The 26,660-nt window shown below is 37.9% G+C and overlaps 1 protein-coding gene and 1 long non-coding RNA gene across 2 annotated transcripts in view; one reads left to right on the top strand and one right to left on the bottom strand.

The window, feature by feature from the left end:
* The window catches only part of LOC140340312 (uncharacterized), a 70,886-nt gene that overhangs the window by 2,947 nt on the left and 41,279 nt on the right, over nucleotides 1-26,660 (bottom strand). The window contains exon 3 of the long non-coding RNA XR_011922628.1: nucleotides 8,835-8,955. This is a non-coding gene — a long non-coding RNA (uncharacterized lncRNA). The remainder of the gene's footprint in view (nucleotides 1-8,834; nucleotides 8,956-26,660) is intronic.
* On the top strand, nucleotides 15,258-24,821 carry LOC140340516 (uncharacterized). The gene is made up of 6 exons (XM_072425776.1): nucleotides 15,258-15,402; nucleotides 21,449-21,572; nucleotides 22,300-22,373; nucleotides 22,506-22,757; nucleotides 23,342-23,525; nucleotides 23,874-24,821. The coding sequence occupies exons 1-6, from the start codon at nucleotides 15,258-15,260 to the stop codon at nucleotides 24,037-24,039; spliced, it is 945 nt and encodes a 314-aa protein (XP_072281877.1). The 3' UTR covers nucleotides 24,040-24,821.

The following is a 26,660-nucleotide window of genomic DNA, read 5'->3' as shown; positions in this document are numbered from 1 at the left end:
ATGCTAATGTGCCAAACAACTGCTGAGCTATGCAAGTATACTATATGACTATGGTAGGGCCATTAGATTGTGAGCTCCTTTGAGGGACAGATAGTGACATGACTATGGACTTTGTACAGTGCTGCGTAATATGATGGCGCTATATAAATACTGTGTAGTAATAATAATAATATGCATGTATAGCTCAGTGAAGGAAGCCGGGATATCTGGAGCATCCAAGCTTACTTTGGACTGAATAAAATCCTGCACCCCTGCGTAGAAGTTATGTCATCCTAACTGGAACAACCAAGATGGCCATGAAGAGAAGAAGGAAAAAAGATGGTGGCACCCAATATTACCAGGGACTACAAATTTGCGACCAAACAAGTTAAATTATTTTATTGCAGATGGGACATCACTTGTCCCTGCAATAAAGGATCTGCCTAGTCACAAGTTTTTCATTTTTGGGTTTATTACCTTTTTAGGGCCTTTCAATCATATGTCATTTTAGCATGTGTTAGAGGATTAAAGTGGAAAAAATCTCACTAGAAGAAATACTTACCAGAAGAAACATGCAAATGCAAAAATTAACCTTTTTCCTGATGGGACCCTATGTCCAAAAAAATCAAAACAAGGCTTCATAGACTGCTTGGTCTCTTTCTCACCATCCGTATTTCATTGTATTAAGCCAAAATGGTAACTTAATAACTTATGTATGAATTGTTCTCTTACTCAAGACACAGAATGAGGGACTTGATGCAAGGTGCAGTGTTCTGCCCACAACCTTATTGATTTATATATCACAAGACTTTTTGGGGAGTGATAAGAGGACAAGTAACACGCCCTACCAATGTCAGATATTGTCTGGGGTGCGGTCCTTCTCATTTAAACTCAGGACTCTATTAGGAGAAGACAGGGGGTTTTTGAAGTACAGGAAAGTTTAGTAAGTTATTATATTTTGGTGGTTTATGTGTGCTGAAATTATTTTCTCTTTGCTTTATATTTATTCTAGAAGCCATTCCTTTACAAGCTAAACTCTGCACCTGCAGCTTGCTTTTTTCAAAGATGTTTATGTGTAACACTAATCTCATAAATGTTTATATTGCCTGGGGAAAAATAACTTGAAGTGCAATCAAGATCGATAGATGCCGGAAACTAAATACAGACAGTCATTGTGAAAAACTAGGAACGCAGAGCTGGGAACGAGAATCAACAGGTGAGGGTTTTATTAAAGAGACACCCACAAAAGAAATAGACTGGAGTAGGGCAAACTAAAGTATATAATAAGGTCACAGGTCCAGAAATACACACAGCAAGGTTCTGGGGTGCCTCCTTGTAATCCTACGTCAACATAACTAACAGTTCCAGCAGTCCGGCAATCCTGGACCTCTGTTGGGTTCACTGACACAAGTCCCTTGGCTCAGAAGGGAGAGAGCACTACAAGTCCCAAAATTCTCAGCAGCTCCCATCCATGGAAGCATCACAAATCCCAGCAATCCTTAGCAGGTTTATACATGGAACACACTACAGATCCCAGCAGTACTCAGTATCTGTTCAGCTGAGTTAGCTGACTCCCAGCCTCTGCATAGCAGATCCTTTATCCAGAAGGAGACATCACCTGTACCTTTCCACAACAGAAACATACCTGAATTATAAAAAGTGGGACCACTTAAAATGAAGTCACAAATGGCTAAGTGTATGAAAATAATAAAGCACAAAAGTAATAATGAGATATGAGATTTCTAAATTGAAAATTGACTTAAGATACAAGCACAAGCCAGAGGAGCGCACAATTGTGTTCATCTCAAGCCAAAATCCGACACCTGTGCAACCTTGGCGTTGCTAATCTACAATGGCTGAATAATGGACGTCTCATTGGAACAACCATTGTGCAACATCCAGCTCAAGCTCTAGGATGGAGAGCAGACGGATACGGGAAACTTCCATTTCTCAATCTCCAATGAAAGCAATGAACCCGACATAGTTCAACTTGGAGCACTTCTGGCTTCAGGGATGTTAAATCTCCACCACTTTAGCCAGTAAACAGCACAAAGACATTTTGTCTTCTATCTGTTTAATTACAACAAAGCAAAAAAAAAAAAATATATATATATCTCAAACATACAACCTAAATGTGCCTGCATACGTGAGGAACACGTAGAGGAACACAAATTGATAAATTCTGCACTATGGAAATAATTGGCTATTATAATGTTTTGCCATTTTGCAGCAGTTTTAGGTTATGCATATTAGATCATATTATAATATCCATGCTGGTTTAATTTTTTTTTTTTTGCATCTGTACTAAAATCAGTGAATGTATTTCTGCTTACTGAAAATGTAGATAAACATCAACAAAGTGTGTTGATGAAAAAATCACCCAGTTAACTTTTACTTTGCATGTGCTGTGGTTTCCGAAAATAAAACACATTTTGGGTAAGGGTTAAAGTTTCATTCAGTGTCACATAGCTAAGACACTTGATGTTTTAAAAGTATCCAGGACTAGAGAAGATAGGAAATGCTTAGTGATCCAGCAAACCTGGACTGGATCTGGTCCAGCATTGAAAACATTTGCCAACTAATAGAAAATGATTTTAATAAATGTATTCCAGAATTGTTGGATTCCCCCAGGTTCTCCCATGATGGTCTATTGTCCCCAGCCCTGGAGAACCTTAATTAATCTGACCTAGCTATTCTACTAATTTTGATTAGAATGGGTTCAATCAAGGAATGTTCATCAGACCCAAAAAAAACCCATTCCTGGTGACAAGTATCTAAAAGGGAATTTTTCCTTTTTTTAAAAGATGTTTATCTCATTTCCTGTTGTGCCTCCAACACAGTGAAGGGGATTTCCCTATCAAACAAAGCCAGCAAAATACCCTTCTGTACTACATAAAAAGGTTCTCGCGATATGCATATAGTATATATGGTTTATTGTGTTATTGGGTACTTAAAACGGAACTAAACTCAAAAAAAACTTACCTTTATTCCCGCAGATATATCTATCCATTGGGAGGTTTCTTCGTTTGGGTCCCGTGTCATCCCGGTATTGGTCAGAGAAAGCTCCGGACGCCGACATCTTCTCTCTTCCTCCAGGTTCTTCTTCATGCGTCATGGATCTCTCACTGCACGGGCATGAGATTGGGTGGCGTAGATTGGGGAAAAAAGATTGCCGATCTCACAACGGCAAAATGTTCTTCCAATAATGAACGGGCTCCTATGAGCATACTCTGATCTCGGGCATGCACACAAGGAACAGCCAAGAGCCCCCCTGGATGCATAACGTAGGTATCCCGGAAGGCTTTGTGCTTTGCCCACAGAAAGGGGTGGTGTTCTAAACTTTTTTTATTTTAGGTTTAGTTTAGGTCTGCTTTAGGCACAAATTTTTATTCTATTTGATTGTTTATTATTTGTATTTAATGTTTCTTATGCCTTTGTAATGATTTGGCGCTTATGAAGTACTTGTAAACCAATCAAGTGAAAGTTCTCAGCTGTCAAGTTGACTGACTCCATTGTTGAGTCTGTACACACGGTCAGATTGCTATAAATAGGGTTTGTTATGTTACAACAACTTCTTTTTTCCCCAGCCTGAGGCAGGCGTGTGTCACTTTGTAGTAAGTGTTATTCAATCTGTTTGGGTTCATTTCACAGCTATGAGAATTTTGATTCTATTTCAAAAGCTTTGCAGCAAATCCTACTGAAGCCAATGTGGATGGCGTTATCTTGCCACCTGCTTAATAGCAAGATATTGTCAAATACTGGGCACTGGATGGTGGGCATCACCATGGGGGTATAGACCAATGCAAAAATGAGATTAAAAAGCAGCATCCAACACTGCTATTGTAATAAAGGCCGGCCTGATCGCATTTTTTTAATTCCAAAGTTTAGTTCTGCATGCAGCATGACAATGCATCAAGAGGCACATAAATATATATATGTTTGATCCATATAATATAAATAATATAATATAAAACCCATCAGGGTTTGATACACAGATATGTGGAAGTGTTTCAGCAGAATTAGCCATTTGGTGAGCTGATGTTTTTGTAAGTTTGCAGAAATGCATTGCACTTTAAATGAATTCAGCAAAAATGTATTGCACTGTGCATTGGTAGCCTGCAGAAAACAAGGAAGAGTTCTCACAAGTTATCCTCGCTTGTTATGTTCAATGTATATGATCACACAAGCATGACATGCAGGTTATGAAATCTGATACTTCCAAGTACCGAGGATGTCAGAGTTATGGAGACGTGATATGAGTGTGAGAAGTCATTTCCATCGATGCTCCATGCACCAGTAAGTAGTGACTGCGTTTCCTAATTGTGTAAAACAGTTATTCAATCAAGTTCAACCACTAGGGAAAAAAACATATCGCAGATTAAACCAGATATACACAGCTGATCCAAAGGAATGTAAAATTCCTTGGATCTGCAGTCACTGTTATTTCTTTACTTTAAAGCCTTAATATATACTTAGTATATATTCTGTGCTTCTAGAAATCATCCAGCTTTGAAAAGCAATCCATAGTAGCTGCTGAAACTACTTCCTGAGGGAGCCGATTCCACATTTTCACAGACGTTACAGTGAAGAATCCCTTCCTTATCCGGAGCTTAAACTTCTTTTCCTCCAGATGCAAAGAGCGCCCCCTTGTGCTTTGTAATGATCTTACAGTGAGTAATTGGGAAGAGAGTTCTCTATATGGACCATTTATATATTTATACAGGGTGATCATATCCCCCCCTTATACGTCTCTTCTCAAGGGAGAATACATTCAGTTCAGCTAATCTCTCCTCATAGCGGAGCTCCTCCATTCCTTTTATTAGTTTAGTTGCCCTTCTCTGCACTCTTTCCAATTCCACAATGTCCTTTTTGTGAACTGGACTCCATATTCCAGATGTGGTCTGACCAATACATCCATTTATATATTTATTGTAATCTGTAACAATGTTACAGCATCTCTTTCCAGCTCTGTTGCAGCAGCCATACAAGAATAATGACTTAATAAATGTTCATCCAAAATCAATCCATTATTTTACCACGCTCGCTATCGCTTCAGATTATTCATTATACTTTCACTTGATAATGTCCTCAATAAAAAGCATAACCATGCACAATTGTTTCAAAATTTGATCAAAAACCCATCAGATACTTATATGATCAAAGTTAAACTGCTGATGCTTTGATTTTATTATTTGTTTATTTATTTATGTTAAAAGTATATGAATGTTTCTAAATGTAGGTGATGTTATTGTATTTTTATTTATTTTATAATGATTCCTCTGTTTTTTTACTTTAAAAACCCAAACAATTAAAAATCTCATAGGGGCTCTAGATCTACAGCTTTTGTTCACAGAAGGGCTGCTGTGCGAGCAAATTTTGTTAGGCAAGTGTTTGTTGACCTTATTAACAGGGAAATCCTTGAAATAACTTTCTGGTCCTCAGCGACCCCCCCGGGATTATTACTATATCCACAGCCATTAGTTTGGTGGTCAGTGGGAAGAATGGCCCTGATTTATTAAAGCTCTCCAAGGCTGGAGACAATACACTTTCATCAGTGAAGGGGGGTGATCCAGCAAACCTGGAATGGATTTCTTCTGTCATTTGCTAGCAAATGTTTTGAATCCTGGACCAGATCCATTCCAGTTCTGCTGGATCACCCAGCTTCACTCATGAAAATTTATCCTCTTCAGCCTTGGAGAGTTTTAATAAATCAGACCTCCTACATTGCTGGCAGTTGGTAAGAATGTCACCCTTACAGATTACTTAAAAATGCATAACAAAACATACATACAGAGAGACATATTGTCAAATATTCGTAATTCTTTGATTTATTAATGCCCTCCAAGACTGGAGAAGATGGACTATCATGGGAGAAACTGGGGGATTCAGCAAATCTGGAACAGATTTCTCAAAAAATTATTAATAGTAATTAATGTATAAATAATTAATAATTAAATAATATGAATTAATTATTCATTTACTATGCAATGCCAAATGTTTTCAGTTCTGGACTAGGGATGAAAATGTCCTCGAACTTCGATGGTTCAGCGAAATTTCGGTGAACCAATTTCACAAAACCATCGGTAGATCGAGGAAATTATAACAGGGGGATTCACAGGGGACTCACAGGATTCCCTGGGAATCCTCCGGGTTTGCGATCCCCGGGGCATTAAAGGTTAGTAAACTTCTAGTGCCTCAGGATGGCAGTAAATTCTCAGATCATTCTTGCAGACCTGGGAATTTTGTTTTCGATCCCCGGCACTAGAGGTCAAAACTGGACAACTATCTTCATTCAAAACTTCTAGTGCTCCCTGATTGGCTGAGAAAAGTTTTCCTCAGCCAATCAGAGAGCATTGGAGGTTTTGAAAGGAGAGACTTGTCCACATTTGACCTCTAGTGCCGGGGATTGCACACGGAGCTGATCAATGAATGCAGCCGGTGAAGGTTTTCCTCAAGATGAACTTTAGTTTGCACCTTAAATGTACCCCTAACCTTCCTTTTCTGCCTCTTTATAGTGTCTCCTGGTACTTTTTTTATATTCCCTTAAGAGTAATGTCTCTTGTGACATCATTATGTAAGCCGTGTACCGGGGGCTTTCTAGGATACAGCGAAGTCACGAACAGAGAATACAACACGGATGCCAGCTCATATAAAAAAAAACGTACTTTACTGCGTAATATTACAATAAACAAAATTCCAAACAATAACACAAATGAAACACATTAAATACATTCACCCCAGAGGTCAGCACAGCGTCCTTTTCAAGATTGGTTAATATGACCTGCCACATACATAGACCCTAACTTACTAACTATTGCAGGTATAATCTCAGTCTTTGGTGTTTCAGGCGCCAATCCTATAATGCGGTGCGTGCACGATTTTACTGACCCAGGTCTTGTTCTGGATCCATCAATGTCTTTAAACTGAAAAACAGCAACAAGTCTCTTCAGCAAACATGAGGTCCTGCAGGACAGACAGCTCTCGGTTCCTCAGCTTCTCTCAGCCTTTCTGGACAACAATCCTCTTTCCTCTGGACAGGATCTACCTTGGATGGTTGTCAGCTTCACTCAGCCACAGCTTCTGAGTCTCTAGGAACACGCTGACCCTTGGATGCGAATGGATTCTCTTTTACACACACAGTCCTTGCAAAATGTCTGCTCTCCTCCTTCCTGTTTCCTCTCCTCAGAACAACCACACCTCCTAACAATATACAAATACTGGCCACTTGTTTAGCTGTGCTCAGAAACAGCGGCATCTTGTGGCTAAAATGCGGAACGACAGTAGTCCTATATTTTATTACAAACATTGAACACATGTGCTGTTTTCTCAATCTCACAATTACAGGGGCTGCAAAGGATTTGACTGCAGGGGCCAAAAGGAGGAGTCCACAGTCTCTGCCGGTCTCTGTAACCAATCAGATAATGGCATACAGGTTCACTTTATTGATCTATAGCTTCACTATTAACTTTCTCTATTTTCTTAGAATGCAAATTTTGGATGAAACCAGAAGGCCAGTACAGGAAACGGGGTCATTATAGATATATTTCTAGTGTTTTATTTTTTATATATTTGGTATATAGAGGGAAATGAATGAAATGCTTGGAACTTCATGTGTCCAGTCCCACTGGGTAGACTTATATCCAACAGGAATTGAGAGAAAGTCATCTCTTAGACAGTTAATTGCCTTTGATGATTTTATGCCCCTTTATTGTTTTTCCTTCCATTGCTCATTACTGACCCTAAGGCTACTTAAATAAAAATTTATAGTAAAAATAACAGAGACTGCTGATCCAGGAAACATTTGATTGCTCATGGAATCAGGAAGGATTTTTTTCTCTCATTGGAGCAGTTTGTACCAGGGGATTTTTTGCCTTCCTCTAGATCAGCTATGTCCATGGGGTTTATTATCTGGGGTATGTTTATTTCCCTAGTGGTTGAGCTTGATGGATATATGTCTTTTTTTTTTAACTACGGTATGTAAGTATACTAAAGCTTCGATCATTCTCTGAACAGCCAATGCCACCCATGGTGTTTGGGCAGAGCATGGAACAATCTCCTGCCAGAATTAGTCTCAGATCAAGGATGTCATAAACTCTTCACGGGTTTTCTTTTCAGTTTTTATATTACTCTTTTTATTACAGAGGATGACACTCTGGTGAAGGGTGACATTGTTCAGCAAACAAACTACCAATGAAGCTTTGGTGCTACATTTCTCTACAGTTTTATGCCATGTATGGCCACCACCTTGTTCCCATTCTCTTTTTGTGTTGCTGTCTCTTTGGCTTTGTGATCATGGCATCACCCAGCTGTTAGGAGATGCTCTTTGGGTTGACAATCCCAGGCGGTACCCAACCCAAGTAGGGTGTGCTCGACCTATTCCCGCTAAGCCTGCAACCCCCCGGGCGAAACCAAGCGAGCAAAACCGCCATAGGGAACAGGCCGAGCACACCCTACTGCTGTGGCACATTGCCTGGGACTGTCGGCCCAAATAGCGCCTCCTAGTGCCTAGTGCTTAATGCACTCTGGAGTTACTGTAAGTAAAGGAGATGTGCCTCAGCACCCAGAGAACACATACGCAGCATAGGGAAAAAGAGTACACTTACCCATATTTATTGTAACACATCTTTTCAAGAAGATTTAAACCCAATATTTAGGTAAAAGATGTAAAAAATGTAAAAGATTTATCTTATTTAAAATATTTTGTTTCTAAATCTCTATGTCTCTGTACACTATTGCCAAGGATCTCTTAAAGGGACAGTTTGCTAGAATTCCCCCGCCCCTGCATTCCCCGTCAGTTTGGAACATATGTCCCTACTTGGATAAAAGGCCAGCCAACGAATATGATCATTGCTTACCTGTGATCTGCTTTCTATTGTACTGTATCAGTTTTCAACTTCCAGTAAATCCAAAAACTTTCCATTTGGCACGATGACCGCCATGTTCTTGGTGCTGGCGAACCATTGCCGCTGTTGTGATCTAAGATAAAGGTACAGAGGATAAGATTTGATTATTTCATATTACATGGACATTTTCAACAATAAAACACTGGATGGTTACCGCCATGCATGGGAAGGTCTGAAAATGTACAGAATGACACATAGAATGTGAAATCCTACTGAAAGATTTGAATGTTCCCTTGGAGAATATCCAACATTTGGTTTTCAGGAGTCACCCAAAAAAATAACCAGATTGCATTCTTTATTTATTGTGCATTTGTATCAGCTATAAGCTTTGCATTACAAAATCCCAATTGGAATGTGGGGAGAAATATTTCCAATCTTGCAGGTGGATCCCTACCTTTTATTGTTGGTAGGTCTCAAACTTTACCTAGATTGGGAAGAAAGCATGCCATTCATTTATCTAACCTACCCACTGGTCAGCAATGTAAGAGTCATTCTTCCCATTGTCCACCAGGTTAGCTGGGTAAAATCATGAATTGGGCATTTCACAATTATTGGCAAGCCTTCCTACAGACCGAACATTTTTTCTCCATTTTAAAAAAGGCTGAGAAAGGTTGTCCTAGATATTTGTACATATTAGGTGCATATTATTTATTTTAAGCTCAATATCCAAATGTCTGTTATTGTCACAGGATTTGGATATTTTAATCTAGACATAAGACTCCTTCCAATGTCATACAAAGTACATATAAAGATTGAAAACAAGGTAAGAAGGGGACCTGTTATGGTCGCATGATTCACAACGCGTTTCGCCTGGTATAGGCTTCTTCAGGGGTATAAATTTGCAGAGGTTGTATGATTTATTTGGTTGGAGTGTAGGTAGGGGGTAAAAGAAGCAGTATTCAACTGCATGCAGTTTAATATGTCCAAGCCCAAAGCAACACAATTGTTTAAATGTTGTCCTAGTAGATTAGGTCCAGTTTTAATACTCATATATATGATTTTTGTTTCATACACCCTAAATAGGGGTTTTGTGAGAACATAGTCAAGTAGGTATAGATCTATTTATCCTAATGAAAATGGGGAGGGAGGAGAGAAATAAAGATATCCTATCGTATACAGCAAAGAGGGCTGCTATTGTGCTAAGACTTGTAGTTAGTCCATACGACCAGGAAAGGGTATGTAGTAATTCATGCAGCCAGGGCATCACCTGATATCTATCGGTAAAAATTGGTTTGTACTTACCCATTGGCTATCGTTTCTTTTGATTAATATAATGGTCATATCAATGCCAGTGGAATCCCTAGGGTATCAGAAGTTATGAATTCAGATTTTGAATATTGGTACAAAAGTTTGGGTAATAGTATAGTTTGGCTGGTTATTTAAGCTGTAACCCTCACTCAACTCTGACTCATTCTGACTCACTCAATCCTACCTTTACATCTAACCCTTGTTGTAACGCTAACCTTCCCTGCAACTTAAACAGCACTCTCTCCACCCCGTAACACTGACCCTATTAAACAAACACTAGCCTTCCTACAACCCAGCAATAACCCCTTATTGTAACCCCAACACTAAATCTCTCTACCGACCCATTCTCCTAACCCTAAAACTAACTTTCCATTCAACTCTAACACTAAGTTTCTCGGTAACACTAACAGCAGCCATCTATTACCATTTTCTGAATGTCTTCCTAATTGCGGACAATAAGCCCTGATGGAGATGCAGCTAAGTGATTGCTATATTGTATAGGACTCTATGTGCACTCAAAGCTCTATGCATATGGGCTATGCATGTGAATATGCTATGCTACGCATGTACGCACTGCCCATCAGGTCTTTCCAGTTCTAGGATTAGTTTGCTAGATCCTCTGTGTGTTACCTGCTGTTCTGCTCAGCAATATTCTACCTGTTGGACCTCCAAGTCACTGACTTCGACTCAACCTTCTGTTCCGTCACTGATTATTGCTTGCTGCCAGACTTGATCCCAGACTAACGAATATTTTCTGCCACCTACTGTAACCATTTCCACCTTGATTATTGACTGCCATTTGCCTTGACCTTGGCTCCTTGTGCTGCCCACTGGTTATTGGTTTGTACACCTGCCAATGCCCAGTTTAAATGGTACCTCATAGGCTGTCTCTGGACCAAGTTCCATCACTGGTGGGGAGGGCCTAGGGGCTGCAACCTGGCGATCACCTACAGCAAAGTAGTCTGGTAGCCCCCAGCTACCAGCCAATCATTCCTTCCAGGGTGCTCTGGTAAAGACCAACAGACACTTAGTTTCTGCTCCCCAGGTAATCCAATTTAAACTACCTGCTGTAGCCTCAACACCATCTCTGTAACCCTAACACTAGTCCTTCCTCTAACCCTCACAGTAACCCACCTTCCTTTATTCCCCCAATAACGCCCGGGCTTGTTCTAGCGCTCACTCTAACCCTAACATTAATCCTCCCTATTTTACGCCTATAACCCTCACTATAACCATTCCTGTAACTCTAACACTAATCCTCCCTGTAAGCCTAACATTTGCCCTCCTTGTTACCCCAGCACTAATCCTGCCTGAAAATTTAGCAAATTACCCTTCTATATACCCTAACACCAATTCATCCCTATAACGTTACTAATAACCCTTCTGTAACCCCATTATTGCCTGGAATAAAAAGCGATTTTGATGGATTTTGAATTTCCCGCCCCAGCCCGCCGGCAACGTACACACGCACTGACGTCACCGGGAACTCCCGGTAACTCATCGGGTGCAGAAGCCATCCGGAAGAAGACAGAGATAGCAGCGATGGACGACGCAGGATGCCGGCTGATCAGGTAATGCTCTATTTACTATTACCTTCCATAGGATTACCTATGCCGAGGGTTACCACTTTCAGCAACTTTTTTCTACCCCGAGTCACACTCTGGGTTACCTCTAGGGAGGTTAAACAAAATGTGATGGCAGCAAAAGCTTGTTTTCCCACCCGAGGCGTTTTGCCCCATAGGGCTTCATCAGGGGTTTGGGAGACTTGGCAAGACTGCGGAAACTTTTGACACATAGAACAGACACCTGGTACCGGCTAATGCTCAGCGATACAGTAAAGGTAAAACCAAAATATTGGTTTGGACGTATTGAATTCCTCACTGTAGTTATAAGAAAAAGTAGTACTGGATGATGTTACTGACCGAATAATCAATGAAAATCATTCAGAGATCAGAAATGAGCAAATAATGAGTTGTTGCAGTACAATCTGTGACTTATATGTTGTAACGTGATATCTTCAATTTTATATCAAGCAACAAAACGCCTCAATCATAATATTAGATGATACACTGTTGAGGTTGTAAAAGGCGCATGATATGAGAGCAGTTATCTACTTTTGTTGAATAGTTGTGGTAAAGTGGCGCGGGCGGATCCGTGGAAGCCGTCCAAAGAGGGTGCCTGCTTACATTAACAATGTCATGTCCACAAAGACAAACCAAAGTTACATTGTTGAGTGACTTCCTTATAGGCACAAAAAATAAAAAGCCTTAGGCCTGATGAAGAGAAGGGAGGTTTGTTGGCACTGAAACGTTTTGGCTTTCCCTCACTAGTGGAAATAAAGATTTAAACACTTCAATTCCCAATGCACGTGTGGCCATATCACATAGAGCTGCCTGTCAACTCCAATAAGCATCCATTGAGTTTGGGGTTCCCATAATCCCTGTGCAGAGGTTCCAGCTATCCACACCTACTGTGCCCGTTATGAGGGGCTCTTATTAAACGTGTACCCAACTTTAGGCTCTGTACAACTGCTGTACTGGTTAAGCTCCCACCATCTCTACAATAGGTTCTCCGGTATGCACACTTGCTTTACTCATTGCTAGGGTCATTGGGAGTATTTGTTCTGGCTCTGCATACCCGTAATGCCCAACACGAGGAGCTCCAACCATCTCTACACTAAATGTTAGGGTCTGCACACCAGATGTACCTATTGCAAGGGGCTTCCACCATCTCTGTGCTGAGCTGTGCATGCTTATTGTACCTCCAACTGTTACCACTCTGCCAATTATCGGTTTAGCAGCTTACAGCACCCCCAGCCTCCCTTTACACATGGATTTACAAAATGTTACAGCTGCATTTCAGCCTCTAAAAAGGGCATCTAAACCCAAAATGTGATTTATCGTAGATTAACAGTTCTTGGATGCCGGGCTGTTTCTGCCCATTGTGGTGCCCAAGCAAAACACCCCTGGCACCATTCCCCTCCATTCAAGCCAGCAAGATGCCTCCAACATTAATATTTTTTAAAGAATTACTTACTTTATTATTATTATTATTATTATTACTAATTACGCACTTTATTTGTGCTCTGCGGTGAAAAGGCGCCCGGGTAATTTCCTATTACCTATTTGACTGCAAATAGGTTACGGCTGACCTCTGCTTCTTATTGAAATTACTTAATTATTGGTAGACCACATTTGTAATAAAACCTAGACAGTGTTGATGACTAATAATAAAAAATTTCAAATCACTTTTTAGGTATTTAAGTTTCAAGTTGAGTAAAATAGTAAAAAATATCATCAAAGTCAAGAAAAAAGCGAATTTAAATAAATCTCAACTGCACAAAGTGACAGCAATTGGGTGATGAGTGTGAGCGGGAGATAACAGCGTTGTTTGTGTATTTAAAGATAAAGAACAAAAATCAAGATACAACAACAAGATAAACAGAACAAGATAAACGGAATCAGATTAGTTAGTTCCTTTTTTACATATTGCTGGTTGCCACTTGTCAGCAATAATAAAATTTTCAGTCTGACTAATAATGGTGTCACTCATAGAGATCAGCATGAAAGTAGTTTGTAAATCACATCATTTTCCTTTAGATCCAAAAAGTGAATAAGGAGAAACTTACAATAAGTGCAGGAGACACGTAAGTGAATACAATTAAAGGAATTACATTATTCCTTATTATTAATTATCCAATTATATTATAAAAGCTTTTCTGTAACATGATTCCTAAAATGGAACTTTACCTAAATTAGAGAAAAGGTGGATTCTTTATTGCAGATGGGACACGCAATGTCTTATTTGCCATACAATAAATGTTCCTGTTTGTTTGCAATTATTTTTTATACTGATCTGCACAGGTATGGTTTGTTACCTGTAGAAAGGGTAAATTGGAGACATTTGGAACCTGTATTTGACCATACAAAACCAGATCCAGACTAGGTAGACTACTGGACAAATCTAAAATGGGATCTGCCATTGGAGAATCATGGAGGTTTCCAATGATGAGCTTCTGTGCTGTCTATGTCATTAACAAATATGGAATTCTTTTACTTTACTGCCACTTATTTGCACCATACATGTTTTAGGTCATCAAAAGCAATTAGACGAGCAATGACAGCCCATGTGGGGCCCTCCAGACAGTCACCATAAAGGGACCCCCGCCACCAGACCTTGATTTTAGCGTAACTCTTGTCAGTTTACTATGTTTCATGCATGGCAATTACCTGGAAAAGCCTCCCATGTGTAGACATCCCAAGCCTTGACATTGCTGCTGGATGATGCTAGCTTGGATTTGTTATCAGCCCAAGTAGAATTAAAGCTTTCACCTAAATGCCCCCCTATAGTCCTTCCCATTGCTCCTTTCTGGCAGCCACATAAAGAATATGAAGGAAAGGTAGAGGGAGGGGAAGAGGAGCAATGCCAGCACATACAGTAGTTTGGAGAAAGAAATAATGCGCAAGGAAGAAGAATAGTAAGCTATAGAATTGACTCTACCTTTAGCACCCATTGAAGGATGATTCCTGAAGTCTGCAGAGAGCTTATTTAATCTGGCTGTGCATAGACCAGACATGGCGATAATTATTGATTGCAAGTATGGATCAGAGTCATATTGTAACTGCAAACAAATGAGCACATCCAATCAGAGCCCAATCACATTTTCCAATGTATTGGATAATTGTTTGGAATATCAGTTGGAAAACAATGCCAATTTGTTTTACCCTGGCTTTTGGGTAAGTTTAATACATGAAGGAACCCTGGAGGAGCCCCTGTTATAACTGGAGGAAACACATTATGTAGTATGGTGCAAGTATTCTACACATACAACTCGAGCTTGTGATCGGGAATGCTTCTTGCACAAGAGAGATTGCCTGTCCCTTTCTGCAATAAAAATTTCACCTTTAGGGGTTACAGAAGGTTTCTGAAACTTTGCCAAAAGCTCGCTGTTTACCTTCCTCTTATAAACAATTAGGTCTTTTAGCAAAGTAACCTTTCCGTGTCCTCAAGGTGCATTTTCTTCATTTCTAATCAGTTGTAGTCACTTGGTCTTGGTCAGTCGTCTTCACGTGGGGTCACTGTTTGTCTCTCCCTTATAGTCCATCTCGTAGATGTGAACAACTGAGAATGGACAAACCAATGCCGGCTCATCAGATGGAACCAGATAACCTGGATAAGTTTGAAATCACAGCATCAAAGGTTGAGATGAACATTAAAACACTGGATGCCCCTGAGGAGCGGAATTTGCAAGACCTCCTGAACTGTAAATCAAGTACTGTACATCTTCTGTCATTATGCAAATGTTATCGTAGCAAGCAAAAGATCCACTACAAGATCTATCCAATCCATTTCCCAGCAAGAATCATATTCATATTGGATCACATCCAGCTCCAAAGTTTGTTTTATTACCTAATGGTATTTTTTTTATTGGGATTTGTGATTCTTTTAACAGGGAACCAAGTCAGCTTGGTTACTTGCTTGCCAAGGAAAGTGAATGTTCTCTTGGTTTAATAAATAAGTTAATAAATAAACTTTATTCACTTTAAGTACCCATCACTGTATAGAGGAGATTTAAAAAGTTGTTTTTTTTACCCTGCAAGAAATTTATTGACTTGAGCACTTTGCAAAGTGAACAAGCTTTTTCAGCCTTCTTGTGCAGACTTATGAGAATGGCTTTGTTCACACTGATCATAAGACTGTGGTGCAGTTACCACTTCTTAAACCTAGGGGGAACACTACATGCAGCGCCTCCCAGCAGCTGCCCCATCAAAGATGAATGGGAAGGCATGGACCAGTACCAGTACCACTCACTGTTGTTAACCCTCAGATGTGCAGACGCTGGTTCTTTGAGTGACCAAGCACCATCCGCCAGGAGCCATGCAGGTTCACTCGATCCTGAGGCAAAACCGAAATTTTCCTTACACATAAGTACAGCTGACAAAAAAAGTACGATTATGCAAGGGAAATCTTTGGTTGGCCAGGCAAGAAGATGCCTTCATTTTCACGTTGAGCTGCCTTGAAATCTGCAGTACAAATCTCAACTAGGGATGAATAAAACTGTTTTAGATTTTGGCAAATTTGGAAACATTTTGGCATCCATAAACTGAAAACCCCAAGAACATGTGGTTTGCAGCCAACATCATTTATTTCACCTATATACTGCCCATAATATGGAGTATATTAAACAGTAAGGAAATACGCATAGAATACCAGTGCCCATTGGCGACACCACCATCGATGTATCTGATTTGCCCAACATTGGTGAATTTGGCCCATTGGCATTGCACTTACACTCTAACAGTGCCCGTTTTTTGTTTGGATAGCTCTATAGAAAAGGATGACAGTAATCTTGGAGATACAGACCACAGAAGTGCGGACCACAGTCCTACAACAGATTTTCAACATTCTCCAGTGAGTGAGAACGTCCACCAACTGAAGAGGCGCCCGTCACATGGATGACAAACTGAATATGATTGCTCAGCAGATCTCACAAAATTAAGTTATTCTCTTTCAGATTTTATTTAAATCACTGTTAAAAATGTGAATTTTGTTATAATAAATCTTTCTCCTATTGGAGTTCTTTAGTTTAGTGTTTCCTTCTCCTGACATGTGTATAAGTATGTCGAGTCACGAGGTAAAGAAAGAGGTTTGAGGCTCGTTATTCATTATGTATTTTTGCATAAAGGATCAATACATAATTATCATAATGCATATTAATATTTTACCTTGTTCCTGTTAACATTTCACAGGACCTAGGTGTAGCATATTAGGCAAAGTGCTTCTAGACATAAATGAATAAAAATGAAACAGTAAACGTTTGAGAATGCAGAAATGCAGTATGGTGTAGTGTACAATCCAACGCGTTTCGCCATGAGTAGGCTTCTTCAGGGAATTGTTATTGTTAATGAACTTAACGGTGTTCTAGGACAATCTGTCATAAGTGAGGGAGTGTCATCTATATTCATGGGAGCTACATTCATCCATTCATATTCACTGCTATATGAGATGAGGACAGGGCTTAGCCCTTCCATTCCTGATTAACAGGGTAGATGTAGAAGAGGATCAATAGGTGTATCCAAAACAGCAGAGATATTTCAGGTTGCATAATTCTTGTTTGGGTTTGAATGCAGCCGAGCGGACTGTGTACTCTGGAAGATGATTTGCATATAGTTACTGTCTTAATCCAACGCGTTTCGCACCAGTGGGCTTCCTCAGGGGAAATAGGAGACCTCATGCATTAAGGGTATTATGATGAAAGAAAGAAGCAAGTGATCTCATTGATTCCGAAAGAATGGTAGCCAGATGGTTTTGGAAGTTTTTATCACATGAAAGACAAAACAAGTTTGAATGACAAAACAAGTTTGAATGATGTTTATATAGTGTGCGATTGGGGTTTTTTTATTACCCAGTTCAAGATAATGTCTGTAGCGTTTGCTGGTTGTTAGGAGGGATACCAAGAGGAAGGAGAGAGCAGAGAGAGCGCAGGAGATTTCAAAAGCACTGGAGCAAGGGGTGAAGAAATTGCAGCGTTAATTAACCTACAGTACTCTGGAGTGACACTAGCACCAAGAGGTTGGTGGATTCTCTTTTCAAAAGGTCCTTGCTGGTATTTCATTAATTAGCAGCAATGCATATTTAATAATTGATTTTTTTTTTTTTGCTTCTACTCAGATTTAACATGTAACTATGAGTCACATGGTAATTGTCAGCACATTTTCTTGTTATCTTGCACTTGTTTGCTTATGAAGCTGTGTTTGTTTTCATTACTCATTTATGTAAATTCTTATTCATGACTTCTTGTATATAACAGAAGAAATCTGTGATTTTGACAGGTCACAGGTAACACAGAGGTATTTTTCTATAGCATTGTAATACTGGTTACAGGTTTTGGTAAATATGGATTTTTGTACATGAATAAATATAGATTTTTTTTGTGAGAAAAATAAGACATCCCCTGAAAATAAGCCCTAATGAGATTTTCAGAGGTAAAATAAATATGACAGTCTTATTTTTGGGGGAACACGGTAATTACAGAGATAAGGAGCAAGCAGGTGGCGGTGGTCCAGGCAGACGTGCCGCCGGCTTGCGCCTTATCTCGAGGTATATTTGTGCAGGACAAGTAACAATTTAGATGGAATACCTCTACAGCTTTATCAGGTGTTTTGTACCTTTTATAAATACATTCAAGTACTGAGGAACTTTATTAAGCCCTAACAACGAGCAAACGCCACAGACATTATTAGTATTATTTGTCATTATTACTGAAAAAAACAATACTATTGCTAATAATATCTATGCTGATATTCTGGGCAGGTTCCTCTCCTCCTCCTGTGTCACTGTCTGTATCTGTCATTTTCTGTCATTGGTGCTATATAAATCCTGTTTTTTAATAATACTAATATTAATATTATTATTATTATTAATAATGTTGTGCAATGTTCATAAATGGACATTGTTATTACTGTCAAACAGTTATCATTCCTAAAAGCAAGACAGGCAGTGTCAGAAATCATTTTTATTAACATTAAAATTAATAATAAACAGTATTTGTATAGCGCCAACATATTACGCAGCGCTGTACATTAAAAAAGGGTTGCACATACCAGACAGATACAAGCAGGGGAGGAGAGAACCCTGCCCCGAAGAGCTTACAATCTAGATCCATCATGATTCTCTGGTGTCACAGGTTCAGCCTAGCAGATTTATTCTGGAGATTATCATTCATCTTCAAGCATATGCACTGATAATGATAGACAAAGAACATGCTTGTATGGCTGAACACACAAACTAACATAAACCAAACAAACGTTGCATTACATCACAGGATGAGCAGAAGTTAGGTTGGCACAGAGCCGGATAGGACAGAGCTAACATAATGGTTGCCCAGTAAATTAATGACAACTCATTTTCTTGACATGGAATATCATGATGACAAAGAATAACACCAATCATAGCACGTTGGAGGTGTCTGCATCATACATAGACCTGTGTTCTGTCTGAGCACTCTGTGTTGTGTCTGCACCATACATGTATGTAGCACTCTGTGTTGTGTGTTCTGTCTGTGCAGTACAAGGATCGCAGTAAATGGAAAGATCTTTAACAAATAACGAAGTGCAGAGAAAAAGAAAGTGATCAGAAGTTTTATTTATGACTTTGGTTGTCTGAATCGATCAGGTAGGAATTTAGAACAATAGGAGACATGGTGCTTTATATCTGCTGATTGCTTTTTATTCCATATATATAGGAAAGGGAAATGATGCAATAAGTTCCCCCCACTATTCTGTGTCATGGTATTGCAATATGTAAATAGAGAGTCTATATAGAGAAACTAGAAAGTCTCCGCAAACTCTGTCATCTTCTTAATTGGATTATGCTATAAAAATGAAACACATGGGGGTCACATTGGATATTCAGTATATTGCAGCAATCACTGGGTATTATATAGTATTCAGTCAGTTAATAGACATTTTTGTATGATGATATTTTGTATTATTTCTATTCTATTTCTTAGGAAAGTTTTTGCAAAAAATCTTGAATGTATTATAATAAGAATTCACCGAATTGTCGGGGCACAGAATACTCAGAATCTTTATTTGTATTATTGATCTGATATTCCTCACTAGCTGCACTCTATAGGATATTTTTAATTAATTAGAAGATAATATTTAAGCCATAAAAAATATCAAATCATATTTATTCAATAGAACAATGCGGCCAGAATTTCGAAAATAAAGTTTAGTTAATTATTGCATTGAAATCTAAATAATTTGTTATGCCATCGTTATTATTTCGAATAAATATGACATAAAAAGTGAATTATTCGTTGAAAACTTATTAGAATGCGATTGATTTAAACTGATTGTAATGATGATGATCTATCTACAATATATTATCACAAAAATATAACAAATATGTGACGCGGCTTTGGGTTGAAGATTTAGAACATCAATGGTTAATAATGTTTAGGAAATACAATTCTCCAGGATTCTTTAAATCAAACTATTATAAATATATAAATATAATATATAATATAAATATAATATTTTTTAAAATACAAACAACACAAATTATCTTATTTATTACAGCTATTGAAACACATAAACCTGGAAGATTCTACCAAGAAAAGGATACGTGAATAAAAATCCAAAATTTGGGGATTGTTTAGGATGCGGCACAATATATAGATACATTTATGTACAACATAGTTTAATACAATAGTTGTGACACCTCAAAATATTTTAAGGGGCTGCTCCAACCTATACATGACAATCACTGGGAACATGATTATTGCTTATAAAGAAGTAGGAACCCTGCAGTATTTATTGTGTCAGGATAAAAATTGATGCGTTTGCTGCATTACTTAAAGAGGTAAAACTACAAAGAGAAATCATATGATAATGCATCATAAAATGACCAAAACTCTACAACATAAATTTAAACATATTTGTATCATTCATGTTCATGAGTATGATCTATTGGCCTGGATATATTATATATATATATATATATATATATATACACACACATATATTAAATATATGTATTTTATATACACACACATATATATATATATATATATATATATATATATATATATATTTATTTATTTATGTTATATATATATATATATATATATATATATATATATTATGAATATATATGTATTTTACCAACACTCATTGGTGTTGTACACACACACACACACACATATATATATGACATTAATTCCTAGGAGGAGAAATTGTTGTACATGTATATCAAGTTTATGTATATAAGTTGTAGTTCTTGCATACATGACAATAGATCCTTTTCATAAACATGAGTCATTGGTTGTAATACAAATATTTTAATACTTATGTTGATTATTATACTGTCAATGTGGTGCAGAGTGTTCTATTTACACATTTCGGTTTATTCTTTTGGATAATGTATCAGATTCCCGGTTAATGATTAAATCTGAATTATGATTTGTATGGGAGATATGTTACACATTTGATTCTATATTGTACAGATATTAGGATCTATATTGTTGTTTTCTATTATTATTTTTCTATTGTTATTTCATCGTTACCATTTTTAGATTAAATTAAAATTAATGAATTGAAATTACCTTGAAAGATTATTTTGGTGATGTAAAAATAACAGAAAGATCATAGAAAATATTTGCTACATTATTGTATTTTATTCTGCATTATTTTAGCAGAGGTTGTATAGCTGTAATGTGTAAAATTGTTGTCACTGTATACGGTTTGCATGATATCATCATTTGGTACTGGGTAGTGTCCGCGTTTCTAATTCTTGAAGTTACTTTTATGAAGGAAATGACAGAGATCCTCCACCCCTCCCTTCCCCTTCCTCCTTTGTCATTCGCATAGAGCACAAGACTGGAGGTAGCAGGTGGCCCTTCTTTGCTTCACAGACCCAAGAGCTGCAGGGGCCCAGGTAACATCGTAATATTGCAACAATGTATCTGTCTTCTATCTGTAGCTCTGTGTGATTTTACTTCTCCATACTAATCATGTAAACATCAGGGGAATCTTTTTTGTTCTCCTTGGCTTTGCATAAACATTTACTCTGCATGGTATACATTGCATATTTATTTGTTTTATTTCTATTAATGCATTGATACATCCAAGATAGTTTGTTACAAGAATAGAATCGGTTGCTTTTTGAACGTAATACATATAAACTTGTTGTGGCATGGATTGATCTCTTGAGTTGATATTTCCTTTTTTCTTTCCTATAACTCATCCTACATTATATTATATTTTGTACTGCAATTACATTCATCTTTCTGTGTGATTAGGAATGGGACATGCAGACATTTTATGGACAAGGATATATGTATTATGTGTTATTATTGTATTTAGTGGTTTTGCAGTTGAATTCAAATGAGGGGAGAACTGGCTTATTCTGGCTGGTTTAGTATATAAGCAACACAATATATCTAAATACATAACACATTCTTAGCCTTATAATACCCAAAACATTATTTATTATTTATCCCTGATTATAGTAAATCATTACAACGTGCACCAATATTTATTCTCCTATCATGTACAAATAATCTGTCCACAAAGAAATATCAATTTAAATCAATGATCTGTTTCTGCTATTGGAGATGAAGAAATATTTTGTAACTGTTTTTCTATTTTTCTTGTATTTGCAGTTTATTTTCATTTGCCAGAATGAACCCCTCCATACTTTTATTACTCGTGTCTTTAATTTGGCAACAAGTCCTTGGTAAGTTCATACTTCCATACATATATCTGAATATCTTGCCATGATTGGGAGACGTAGGGTGGGATCTCACACACAACAATTAGTTTTCATGGTTTTAAGGGATTTTAACCGGCATTGTTTTTTGTTTTTCAGCCTCGAATGGAAGTTGGATCATTGACTGGTTCTGTATAGGGGAAGGGCTGTATGGAAAGAACCTGAGCTTCCAAATAGGGCTGAATATGTGCGAGCTCCCAGCATCCAATTCTCCTATTAATGTCACCTGCTTTGACAATTTTAAGGCCTTTCTGGTGTCGGACAACTGCACTGCACTACTCAGCGAAAAATCAACTAAAATGGTGCAATTAGAAGTGATTTCTGAGGTTCCAATTCTACCAAATCACAGTGGTATGTTGAATATTGGAATATGGAGGGGAGGTGGGATTTCCCGAGCAAAGGTGCATCAGTACCATCCAATACTGGGTGGTGGGGGGGGGGGGGCTTGTAACAGGGCAGGGCTGACACCACCAAAAAGAAATGTAATGGGTGTTATCAGTCCACCACAGGACTTGAAGCTGAATAAATTTTGTTGGGTCAAAGCAGAGAAATGTGTATGTATTGATGATATATACTGCTTTTTATTTTGCCTTGGCATGAGCTTATATTATAGTAAAGGCAGCACAGTGGCTCTGTGGTTAGCCTTTGCAGCCAGTGCACAGATGCATGGAGTTTGCAGGTTCTCCCTGTGCCCTCCCGGTACTCCGGTTTCCTCCCACATTCCAAAAACATGCAGTTAGGTTAATTGGCTTCGACCAAAATTGACCTTAGATTGTGACTATGGTAGGGACATTAGATTGTGAGCTCCATTGAAGGACAGCTAGTCACATGACTATGTACAGTGCTATGTAATATGATGGCGCTATATAAATACTGTGGAATAATAAGCTTAATTTCTTCTATTTGATTAAATGTTTGTCTTATCTTTCTTGCAGAAATTTGTGAAACCCCAGAAGAACCAAAAATGTGTTTGAATCCTGAAAAACCCCTAAATCCAACTGATGAACCGTCTCCAGGCCATAAAGATGGACCAGCTACAAACTTGTTTCTTTCCATTGGACTTCCCATTATAATAATAATTATCATAGCAGCAACCATCATTGTCATCTACTACTACTGGTGAGGAACAATCTGTATTCATAAGTATAGATTTAACACACTCACATAAGGATACTTAGTCTCAATGTTAGTCCAATGAGATTTCACATTTGCAATCATGTTACCTTATAAAGGAAACCTATTTAAAAAAGAAAAAACTATTTTGAATGTGAACGAAACATTACTAACTGTAAAGAATCAAGGGTTTCCTGTTTGAGTAAGATATCACACCATGACAATTAGGAGAAAGGAATAGAATACACAGCTGACATTACAATGCAGAACTTCAGTTCTTTCACTCACATGTTCCTAGAAGGTTATATTTCCTTCCATGTCTAAAATGAATGACACATTTGATTTTCTGTGCAGGGCAAAAAAGAAAAACCAGTCCAATGAAAGGTCTTCCCAGAAGGATATCACAGAAATGACCACTTTTAATCTGCATAGTGGAATTCAGATGAACAAGGAAACCCAGAACAGTAGCAATGGACATGACATACAGAATGGAGAGACTTCACAGTTCTTGGCTGTATAACCATAAAGAACAATGAAGAATGTTTTAGAAATGGCAATAATATAATAACATAGAATTTAGGATTTTTTTTTTTTTAGGATTTGTAACAAAATTTCTTTCCAGAACAGAAAGTCAGGAGCAAGTTACAGGGAATGAGAGAAACACTGCATGGGATCTTTTTGTTATCAATTTTGAGGACTTTACCAAAGAAATTTATTGTAGAGTTTTGTTACTGAAATGTGTTATTTGCTCAGTTTACCCAAACTGGAGGGTCAGAAATGGAAAAGGATCTGGGGGTTCTGGTAGATCATAGACTTAATAACAGCATGCAATGCCAAGCTGCAATATCTAAAGCTAGTAAAGTACTTTCTTGTAATAAAAGAGTAATAGCCTGCAGAGATGGAGACATAATCCTGTACAAAGCATTAGTCACACCACATCTGGAATATATCTGGAGAGAGTGCGGGGCAAGAATAGAAGTATTTATTAAAGAATATGTTTACCTTAAAAGATGCTTCCCTGGTCCTCACCCACACCCCATGTTGTTTATTTGCTGTTTCATTGATATCTCTCTTTCCTTTCTTTTTATTAAGCTAATAAATATGTATATATGTATTTTTGTTGTTAATAAATTCCTTATGTTACACCCAATGACATCATGATTGTTCTTCTCTATGCAATGCAGGTAGAGTATGGGTGGTGGGAGGCATTGGCAGGGTGCTATACATTTCTCAGGATCTATCCATGCAAGCAGTAAAAACACAGGATTCAACGGTATTAATTCGGGACAAAAAAAATAAAAATGTGTTTAAAAACAAAAATAAAAATGAACTTTAAAGTAATTTATTGAATGTTTGTGTTTTTTTAACTAACTTTTTTTCCCACAATGACATTATGATTCCTGCAGCTGTGCAGCCGTGGGAATCCTTCTGTCATTGAGGGATCCCTGGGCACTATAGGTGATGAATGGGGACTTGTCCTTATTCATCACCTGTAGTGCCCTGTATTCTTGGATGGCGCTGTACTATATGTTGTTGTATATCGAAACTCTATCCAACAACACATACAACTAGTAAAGGGCTACAGGAGCAATCTGATTGTTCTTGCAGCACTTAAAAGACCCTTCAATGTCTTCAATGGTGTTCAAATTCAACATTTGATCACCCCGAGAATTTCTCACTATTTGATCGAATAACGGGCGAATGGAATAGTAAAATATTCTACCAACACTATTGATGAGCACTGGGCTGTATTTTAGTGTGGTGTGTGGTTGGAACCTCTTACCATATCAAAAGACAAAACAGCATGAAAAAGTATCAATGACTAGGATTAGGAAGGACCTGGACCTGGAATGCAGAAGATGGGTTAGCTCTGTATGGGCATGGCCAGATTGAGTGGAAGTGGCCTGACTGATATAATGATATAATGATATTTTATGTATAGATATGATGTGACTTCATATCATTTACCAACAAGCCAATGACTGGCTGAAGAACTTTGATGACTTTCTCAGGCTTTCTGGGACCTGAACAGATGTGCAGTTATTGTTGCTGGGAATGATATTTAGTGATCATTTCTGGGGACAGTAATATAAATGTGCTATACAGATAGAGAATGGATGGGGGAGTGTGTGGAGTGCAACCCTGCAATAACATTATACTTGCACAGAAAACAGTAAAAAGTTGTATACAGTTGTAACAATAAAACATAATATATGTGCGCTTTGTGTTACAAAAACAATTTAATAATTAAAATATCTGTGTGAACATTCATAACATTTTATAGATTTATTTCTTCTTTTTAATGTTATCTTAAAGTTATAAATATGAGCATAATGTAGAATCTCTTTAGAAATTGGAGTATTGATGATCTACACGTTCTGTGCTTTCACTCCTTTTCTTTTTTTATTTTTACCAAATTTAGTATAAAAATGTAAAAAACAAATTAGGATGGTGATGTAAAAATAACAGAGAATTGATTCTGCATTTGTATAGCATTGCCTGATATGTCTGATGGTATATATTGTTGTATCATGACTATGGGATTGCAGCAATAACAGTCACATGGGAAGGTACATTGGTAGGGAGCATCATCGCCTCCCCCACCCCCAAGGCAAGTATCACGTGACTTCTCCTCTTTACCTGAAGACAGGTAAGCTGCACACACCAGGCACCTCCAGTAATATCGTAACATTTTACCCTGTCTTCTGTCTGATTTTATTTCCTACAAGCATGGATTTTATATATTTTTTTAATATAATAAAGATGAAGTTGGTTTTATAAGGTTGGTTAGTATTTCCCCACATTCCTGTGTCTACATTGCCTTGCACACTTTTACATTTTGTGTTTTTTATTGTCGCACTTTAATCTCTCTGTGCTATTAGGAAATATTCCTTGCAGTATGACTGACAGATCAGCGAATAATAAGTGAATCTGTGTAGGTTTGGGTAGGATTCTCTGCAGATGAGTTTGCATGAATATTCACTGCTGCTGGGAGATTGTCACACATTTGTATTCCTTCTCTAGGACATTGAGCTCCATTTTGTATTCCATACTATTTAAAGACTGACTTGTAGAATGTAATGGAGATTTCCTTGACTATACAATGATGAATGGTGCCTGGTGTATGAGTAACATGATAAT

Source organism: Pyxicephalus adspersus, chromosome 11, assembly GCF_032062135.1.
Source record: "Pyxicephalus adspersus chromosome 11, UCB_Pads_2.0, whole genome shotgun sequence".
Lineage (NCBI taxonomy): Eukaryota > Metazoa > Chordata > Amphibia > Anura > Pyxicephalidae > Pyxicephalus > Pyxicephalus adspersus.
Note: the sequence above shows the minus strand (reverse complement) of the source record. Positions and strands in the feature narration are given on the sequence as shown.